At 39.9% G+C, this 9,622-nt stretch overlaps 1 protein-coding gene across 1 annotated transcript; it reads right to left on the bottom strand.

Annotated features, from left to right (window-relative positions):
- Positions 1-3,588: 3,588 nt before the first annotated feature.
- Positions 3,589-8,571, bottom strand: DRD1 (dopamine receptor D1). The gene is made up of 2 exons (XM_072631002.1): positions 8,234-8,571; positions 3,589-7,459 (listed from the first exon to the last, which is right to left on the bottom strand). Exon 2 carries the CDS (start codon positions 6,719-6,721, stop codon positions 5,378-5,380), a length of 1,344 nt encoding a protein of 447 aa, XP_072487103.1. The 5' UTR covers positions 6,722-7,459; positions 8,234-8,571; the 3' UTR covers positions 3,589-5,377.
- Positions 8,572-9,622: the final 1,051 nt, after the last annotated feature.

Consider the following 9,622-nt stretch of genomic DNA (forward strand, 5'->3'; position numbering starts at 1 on the left):
ATATTAACTACTCCACATAAGGGTAACCCAAAAAGTTTTAGAGCAATTTTAAGCTATTGAAAACTTAAAATGGCACTAAGACTTTTGGAACACCTTGCATAAAAACTACAGATTTGTTATGAGAACAAAAAAAATACTGTCAACAAGCATTTATTAAGCCCTACTATTATGTACTATATAAAAGATAGTAAACCTTATAAAACTGAAATGCTATAAATATGTCAATTGCTTTTGTAATGATGTTTGCAAAATAGAGATTTGGGCTACAAAAAGTATGGAAGAATTCTATCACTCCAACGATGCAAATGGGAAAATTAAAGTGAAACAATTAAATGACATATTCAGGGGCATACTGGAGCCAGCTGTAATCTGACTCTAAACGATTGCTAAATTTTCATTATGAGCATTTACAAGTCAGAAATTGTCAATCACTTCAAATCAAAGCTCCATTTATTGCTTTGTTGATTTCTAGAATTAAGAAACTGTTAATAATGTAGATTAAGCTTAATAGTGAGTGTCTGCCTTTTTTTTTGTCTTGTTAAATATTTGCCAGCATGACCCTGTATTGTATGCTCTCTCCCTCCCTCCCCTCTCTTTCTTTCTGTGTATGTATATATGTGTGCATGAGTGTGAGCATGGGTTTGTGTATACACATACATATGTATATGTGTATACACACATACACATATATATAATATAGATAGATAGACAGACAGACAGACAGACAGACAGACAGACAGACAGACAGACAGACAGACAGATAGATAGATAGATAGATAGATAGATAGATAGATAGATAGATAGATAGATAGATAGATAATAGATAGAGCTTAGCAGAAATGCAAAAGACTTGGGGAATTAAGTCATCATCAAACTGGAGGCCTGGTGACTGAAGGCTAATTATAATAACAGTAATAAAATAATAAAATAATTTAAGGCTAAAAGAGCATTTTAAGGTTTGCAGATCATTTTACATGCATTCTTTCATTTGAGCCTTACAACAACAACATTTGAGCTTACATCCCAGGAAAAAGTCAATGAGAAGATCATAATTAAAACTCAGATCTTCTGAATCCCAAGCTTCTCTCTTCCATCAATTCTATCCAGTCTCCTGTCATAATAACCACCACTTTAGAGTTTCTTATCTGTTTCGTTATGAGAAAGGGGGGAAGAAACCTTCTCAGAAAGGTTCCCTCAAATTAAATGTCTATATTAGTCAAATGTTTTACTTAGACTTAGCATTAATAAGGTAGAGCAGTGAATAGTTAAAGGTTAAATGAAAGTCATGCTATAATTTTGCTTTTAGGGCTGCAAATTAAGTTCTTTGGAAGCTCTTTTCAGTGAAATTAACATTTACTAAGATGTATTTTATCTATCAATCCAACATGCCAAGAGAGAAAATTACAGTCTTTTTGATATTGTATTGAATCCTGCAATTGTTTGATATAATTTCTAGGTATGTCATTTACTTTGTACTCTTTCACCAAGATAAATCATCAAGCTGGGTTTGTAATTTCAGCACAAAAAAGGAATGTTTTTTTTTTTTAACTTCATTTTCTCAATTGGAAAATGACATCATTTAAAGCATCTTAGTTGCCACAACAATATGCAACTTCACGTTGAGAAAGGAAACTCGCCTTCAGTGCAGCAAAGTTCTCAGGAAAAAGAAATATGGCTAAAAGAAAAACCATGGTGCATTCTGGATACCAGCAGCAGATATGTTTATTCTCTTCTAGTGCTCAAGAAGACAAATGGGAAAATTGAAAAGACATCATCTGCTGTGTGATGTTCAGAATGGTGGACTTAATCCTCTGCTTGCTAGCCAAGCCTCCATTTCACCTACTGGTCAGTCCCGTTCTTCTGCGGGGGGAAATTTTGACTTCTTAACAAGATCAGGCATTTTTAGTAACACCAATGGACAGTTCCTAGCAGAGAGCACTAGATAATGTGGTAGAATGACCCATAAATTCTTACAAAGAATAAAAACATCCTGAATTCAGCTATGTATATATTTTATTGTATGTCAGAATCATAGAATGTTTGGACTGGAAAAGAAGATTAAAGTATCTAACATAGCATAGAATATTAGACTTCTATTTTATCCAATATAACTACATCAGTAAATTACTTGCACTCTTTGAACCTCAGTTTCCTCACTTGTAAAATGAAAACAATCCCTGTACAGCTTAATCTTAGAGGTTCCAGTGAAGACCATTAAATCTTAAAGTGATACAGTTAATTCAATGCATTAGCATTTTGAAAGGAGGAATTAGATTGCCTTCTTTCTGAAATTACCTACCATTAACATCATATATATCTTTTATATACAAAGTTGTTTACATATTGTCTTCTCATTAAAAACTCTAGTTCCTTGTGGGTAGGGGTTATATTTTTGTTGGTTTGATAGTTCTGGTTTGGTTTGATTTTTTGTATTAACACAGTGCTTTGAACTGCCAGAGAGGGGAAGTAACCAGAGATTAAAGGCTGGGGGGGAGAGGGCGGGGTGAGAAGAAACACAAATGAAGCTCAGATTTCCTGGCTCCAAATTCACATGCCACACAGTGCTACCTACCTTGAATAATACATTTCAACACCAAACAATCATGCTCAGAAAAGTTGTTAGCAATTTGACTTTAAAAAAAAAAATACTGTCTGTCAGTATAAGTAGCATTAGACAGAAAGTTACTTAAAAGTAGAGACTAGGTTGTCTTTTATCCCTGTACCCCTGAAACCAATCACAGACCACTACATATTGTAGGGCAAAGGAACAAAGTGGGAAGGTCCATCAGGAGTCACTTGATACATCCTCTTCATTTTACAGATGAGAAAACTAAGATTAAGTGGGTTGCCTGAGGTTGCCAAAGTAGTAAACTGGATTTGAACCGAGATTCTCTGACTCTTAAGCCACTGTCTTTTTCTCCATTGTAATACATTCTTGTTTAACAACTCTTTGCTGAAATGAATTGAGTTGAAAATAGAAAATAGCTTTTAATAATCTATCAAATCTGTGAAATCATAACTAGAACTGAAAAGAATGTTCCTTTTCAAAAGTTCTTAAATTCAAAAGTCTGTTGCTTTTCAAAGATACAAAATGAAGGCAAGATTAAGATGCCTAAAGCTGAAAGCATAGAGATATTTTTGAAATCACACATTTTTTGCTTGTGAACATCCTTATGTATTTAACAGTAGAACAGAATCTAACAGAAGACATTTCCACTTTTAAAACTCCATGTACTTATCAAAACAATAACTGACTTCTCTATTGCCTTAGAGTTTACAAAGAAGCCCTTTTCTCACAACAATCCTGTGATGAAAGGACTTTAAGAAATATGTGCCCATTTTATATATGGGGAAACTAAGACTCACAAAAGTTAAAGTTCCCTTCCAGAGTCACATGATGAGCAAGTGCCAATACCGGGATGCAATAGAATCCAGTCTGACTCCAAATCCAGTTCCCTTTCTCATACACCAGACCGCTACTTGAATGTGAATCTTATATATTTTTTTCCTCCTGATGTTTGAATCTGAAAGATTCAAAGTAATATGGGTTTAAAGAATGCAATGCAAATATTTCTTTTTCCATTTGTGTCCACAAAATAATTTTATTATATGTATGAAAGCATACAAGCAAAAAAAAAATCCTTAGGAAAACATTCACAATACATATATAACACAGACCTGATGCAGGATGTATTTTTTCAGTAAATGTTTACTTTCCCCCTCCCACAGTACTCCATTAAGCTGTTCCTCCCAAAGAAAATGCAGTCAAGCATTTATGAACCAAGTTCTTCTCTTGGAGCGCACAAGGTTATTCCATCACCTGGATGTTGTTGCAAAAGGGATGTTCTTCACAGCACAGAGGGAATGAAAGAAACAGGAACTTTGCTGAAAGTACAGTGGAAGCATCTGTAGCCACAAAAGAAATCCGGTGACTTTTTGATGCTGGGAACATATCTGAAAATAACAGGGCTCCCTGTCCAACCCCTCCAGAAACATCTTAATCCCAGATGATAATGAGGCACTGCTGTTTGTTCAATGGGCTATTAACAAGGATAAAACTGAAAAATGACTTGATTCCCGGTTCAAAAGTAAAGCAGGGAAGTAGCCCATGTGTTAAATGAATTACGACCTTGGTAAAGAAGCAGGAGACACAGTATGCTCTGTACCTATAAGTGTTGCTGTAAATACACAGGTGGCAGGTAACAAGACTTATTAGAGTCACTATACATTTCTATCATCAGTCATTCCTTTTGTTCAGGAAAAAAAATAGTCAACACTTGAAATAAGAAAAGACTGAGAAGCCAGTTATTTTACATAAATACAAAGCGTCTGTTGCTTCTAGTTGCCAGGGGCTAATATTTCAACGTGGAAGCATGATTTCCTCTAAAGTTCGTTTTCCCGAGGAAGGTATTTACAAAGCTGCTGACTATTTTCTTAAGAAGACGTCTTTATAATAGGAAAGAAATGAAAAGAATAGCAGCAATCCACTGTGTTTTTAAATCCTTGTTAGAAAAAAAAAAGTTGCAGTCATTTTTCCCTTGTCAGTTCTGATCCTGTATTGATCTCTGATGAATTCACAAGTGTCACAGCTCAACATTATTTTCTCTTAGATTCTGCAGTAATTTTGAGGTATACACAAGCAAGTTCACTCCAACTATGTATGTTTTTCTCAAGTTTCATTACCGACTGACACTAAAATGCTGACCAGTCAAACTATCAAAAATATTGTAATCATGAGGTCCCAGAGATCTCCCATCAGATAATACTTTTAAATAAGATGAAGATAAATTTGTTGTAGCATACTAAAAATAGCCATTTAAAACAATAAATAAATAAAACCAGTATTAACAAATCATCTCCCAAACTTAAAAATATTCATTCTTACTATAAGGCTCATTTTTTTTCCAGGAATAATTTACGAAGGCATTTACCTAACTTTACAATCTGAAAACTTGATTTGAAACATGTTAGCACCTATTTATACATAGCAAACTCAACACTCTGATTTCTTTCTGGGAGTAGTGATTTTTTTTTTAAATGTCACCATTAATTCTTGATTTCTTGTCTTATTTTCAGTCACTAAGATAGAAACGAGTTTCTATAAATAATTATACAACTGATGAGGCATTCCTTGTCTTTTACCTTTTACTGGAGTCTTCTTTTCATTCAGCATGAACAATTACAGAAATACCTACAAATCAAAAATATACTGGGCTCAGTTTTAAAACAAAGTTGTATGCTGAGTAGGAGCAGTAGTCAGCTATTTTGTGAACATGAAACCTCACCATAGTTTAGTTTCTCAACAATAACAAACAAAAGGGAATCTTGTAGGGATTTTGTTTTTGATTAGCATATTTTGCAGGCTTCATCTTATATTTCAGGTCTTGTGTTGTCCATTCTGTGTGATGGGGCTAATCTTTTCTAAAGATACATCAACTTCATAATCCAAAATGACAGATAGAGCTGGAGAGGTTTTCTCCAGTAGTTTTGATCCTCCACCTTCTTCCTTCTTTGAGTCTTGCGGGGAGGTAACAGCTTGTGGAATCAGGTAAACCAGATTACAGTCCTTGGAAATGGACCCTCTGGGCTCATGATGACTTGAAAACATAGCCCCATTATTGTTGATACTAACTGTCTCTATGGCATTATTAGCAGTGGGGCAGAGCCTGTAGCATCCTAAGAGAGTTGAAAATGCCTTGCGGAAGTCAGCATTGAAAGCATAAATGATGGGATTCAGCGAAGAATTTGCCCACCCAAACCACACAAAAACATCAAAGGTAATAGAATCAATACAGAAGGGCTTTGTTTCCCCAGAAGGCAAATCAGATTCACAGAAGGGGACCATGCAGTTGAATAAGAAAAACGGTAGCCAGCAGCATACAAACACTCCCATGATCACTGACAGAGTCTTTAAAACTTTGGTTTCTCTCTTGAAGGACATCTTGAAGGAACTTTCTGACTGGGAACACTCCACATTAGTCCCATTCCCTGTGGTGTTCTGGCAGTTCTTGGCATGCACAGCTGCTCTCTCCAAAGCTGAGATTCGTCGTATTTGCTTCTGTGCAATCCTGTAGATTCTTGTGTATGTGACTATCATGATGGCCACCGGAATGTAAAAGCTAATAAGAGAAGAAGAGATGGCATATGTCCTGTTCAGACGAGTGTCACAGTTGTCCTTTGTCTCACCTTGGGAACTAACATTCCCATCTGGTGAGCTCAGGGTTATGGACTTGTGCCAATTCAGCTGCACTGGGAGGAAGGAAATCAAAACAGACAAAGTCCAAGCAACACTGATCAAGATGCAAGCTGCCTTGGGGGTCATCTTTCTCTCATAGCGAAAGGGACTGGAGATAGCCCAGTATCTATCAACACTAATGACACAGAGGTTTAGAATGGAGGCTGTGGAACACATGATATCAAATGTCACCCAGATATTGCAAAAGGAGCCAAAGGGCCAGAAACCCACAATCTCTGAAACAGCTTTCCAGGGCATTACCAGTACAGCTACTAAGAGGTCAGAAACAGCCAAGGAGATGACAAAGAAATTGGTCACCTTGGACCTTAGGTGGCGGAACCTGATGACAGCTGCACACACCAATGTGTTTCCCAAAAGTGTAGACAAAATCAACAGTGAGAGGAAGCAGGCAGTAAGTATGCGGTAGGAGAAGTCTCTTTCCACCACCAGCCCTCCTCTGTCCATAGTTGTGTCATTCAAGGACATTATGCCTCCTAGGGGAAAATCTATTGTGTGTTTCAGTGTGTTCTCAGTTCCTTCCCCTTTACTCGTCCATCAATTCTTTGTAAACTACTCACCAAGCTGATCCAGAACTTCTGTTGCAATTTCTTCACCCTTACATGGATGTCTAAATTCCAGTAACAATTGGTAGCAAATTCCTGTACAGGTGTTTATAATTTATGACCCAAGTCACAAAATCAAAGGACTAGAGTTGCAAGGGACCTCCAAGGTCATCTATTCAAATCTCTAATTTTAAAAATGAGGAAACTGAGGTCCAGATGTGACTTGCCCAAGGTCTACAGGTCATAAATCATAGAGTCCCAAGTCCCACAAGAGTGCTCGTAAAGTTACCTTGGCATCTTAGAATTTGCTGATGATTTCCATTTTCCACTTCCAGGATGGGCCCTTCCAGAGTTTGGTTGGCCCCTTGTATATCCCTCTCTGTGTCTCCTCCCCTCAGAGGAGAGTTTATCAGGTGAATATCCTACGGACAGAGGTAAATCTAGGAATCTAGTGTCATTCCTCTGACTTGTCAGTCCCATTGAAGCCTGTCACAATAAATGACACTTAGCTTCTAATATAATATCCCAACATCCACATCAAGAAGTGCTCCTTTGCTGTTTAACATCCTCCATATGACCTCTTGGATGGACTCCTGATGTTCTGTTACTGGATTAGGGGAATCCTGGACTTCTTTGCTGGCTAATTTCACTTTCCTTAGCCCTAGAAACAAATCAAACAAAGATATTTTGTATTAAGGACTTTTTTAACAATGACTTTTTTGAGTCTTTCTAGCAATTAATCAAAATCAAACTTAGAGCTCCACCTTTGAAGGAGCTGAATGTTCTAGCTATGTGTACCTGTTAATCTAAGACTCTCTCAGCCTGAAAAAGCACAGTTATGCCTCCTGATTAGTAGCTTCGAATCCAATCCCAAATGCAAACAAGAGCTAATGAGGCTTTGGGGCCTGGGTCTGGTAGCTGGAAATTCAGAATAGAAAGAGCCAGGTCTCCAAGTTCATTGTCCAAATTCAGTGAAGAAGGGTGGGAATGCTTTTTGGTCCCTAACTGACCCTTAAACAGTCCCTTGAGTCTGACATTAGGTAGCCCGCAGGAAGCAGGAGCAGGTGAGTTGTGAGCAGTACAAAAATTTTGACCCCCCTTCCCAGTTCCCACCCAGCCTGGCACTCCTTAGATTTGGGGAGCAGAATGCTCAGGGCTAGGAGGCTTACCGATGGAACAGGAGATGCTTTCCATGTTCCACTCAAAGAGCCTAGGAAGCTGAACCTTCCACCGAGTGAGGGATCTGGGGTTTCTTCATCCCGAGAAGGAATCAAGGGAAGATTCCCCAAAGACTATGAAAATGAGGCATCAGCCTCCCCCCACCCCCGCAGATACACATTTTTTCCTTTCCTTTGCTCCAGCCCCCTTAGTCCTGATAATCAAAAAAACAAAACAAAACAAAACAGAGATGTCCAGAGGGACTCTCGACTCAAACCTTGGCTGCTCTCGGTTGTCCAGTCGCTCTGAGGTTCTGGTCCGAGCCTGACCTCTCTCAGCTACTAGGTGGGTGTTTCCCTCGAAGGCTGGTCAGAGCACAGCGGGGAGTCTCTGGACCAGGGAAGTTCTTCCCGCCCCCGCCCTGGAGCCGGGTTACATCTGGGCTTTCTCGGGTTGTGCTTTAGGTTGACCCAGACTCCAACCCGGGAGTTAAGACCTTCCACCTTCCTTCTGCATCACCACTCCAATCTAGGGGCCAGGGTGCTTCCCGCAGCACTCTAGGCTTTCTGAAAAGGACCAGGAGGTAAAGAGATGGGACCTGTCTTCTGAAGGGTTCTGCCCATACTCCTCCACCCCCTGTACCTTCCCCAAGGGCTACATCCCACGGAGGGCGGATTCCCGGGACCTCCTTCTTCCCTCCCCTTCTCATTCTCCAACCCCCTCCTTTCTCTCTGACTCGGGACCTGGCTTCCTTGGGCACAAAGAAGAGCATTGTCGAAACTCTTCCTTTAACTTAATTTTGAACCCGCTCCCTCCAGCCATACATATGAACCCACCCCCCGCCCTGTCTGGGGCATTTATGCCACATTCTCAACTGAGACTCAGTTGAGTCTTGATTGGACTTGTTGGTGCGACTGTCACATCAAGCAGGACCCTCGAGGACACACAAAGAAACAAACCACCCATTCCAAGGCTCACAGACTCCACCTAATTAAAACCATCATTCTAGTGTTGGACAGTTTTAAAGGGGAGGGGGAGGAGAGAGAGACAGAGACAGAAACACAGAGAGAGACAGAGAGACAGAGCATATGTGTACCTGTATGCACACCTAAACACACACACACACACACACAGCCCTCCAAAATATCCTTCCCATGCCGGCACAACCCCAATAGCAACAAGAGAGAAAGCCAAGTAAACACAAATAGCCTTACTACGATATCCTGCCACCCTACACCCAGTCAGCGACCAACAAAGAGGGTGGGTGCACCAGCCCACTCAGAACAGGGACTAAGACTAGCCTTCGAGAATTCCTAGGGAGTAGTTGTTCACAAACCTTTGCGAAGTAGGACTCACACTCTGGGCAGCGCAAACTGGAGGCGCTGCGGAACCTGTCCAAGTGATGCTCGCCTCATCTTCGCCTGGTGATCTGCTTTGCCGGGGATGCAGTTCACGCGGACACTGCCTTTGCCAAGGAGCTTCTGAACTTTCAAGAGCCCGTCTTGGTACGTAAGGATGTGGCGCCCTCTGGTGACTAATGGTGTTATTCAGCTTCCTAGGCTACTGACAGGCCAAACTCAGTGAGAGGGACTGAAGATGCTTGGGGATGAAAACAGGCTTTCATTCTCGCTTAGCTATGGGTTTGGGGGTGGGGCGGGCGGGGAGG

Source organism: Notamacropus eugenii, chromosome 1 (genome assembly GCF_028372415.1).
Source record: "Notamacropus eugenii isolate mMacEug1 chromosome 1, mMacEug1.pri_v2, whole genome shotgun sequence".
In the NCBI taxonomy this organism is placed as follows: Eukaryota; Metazoa; Chordata; class Mammalia; order Diprotodontia; family Macropodidae; genus Notamacropus; species Notamacropus eugenii.

Excerpts from the sequence above, each read along its gene's own strand:
- DRD1 (XM_072631002.1), bottom strand. The coding sequence starts at position 6,721 with ATGTCCTTGAATGACACAACTATGGACAGAGGAGGGCTGGTGGTGGAA.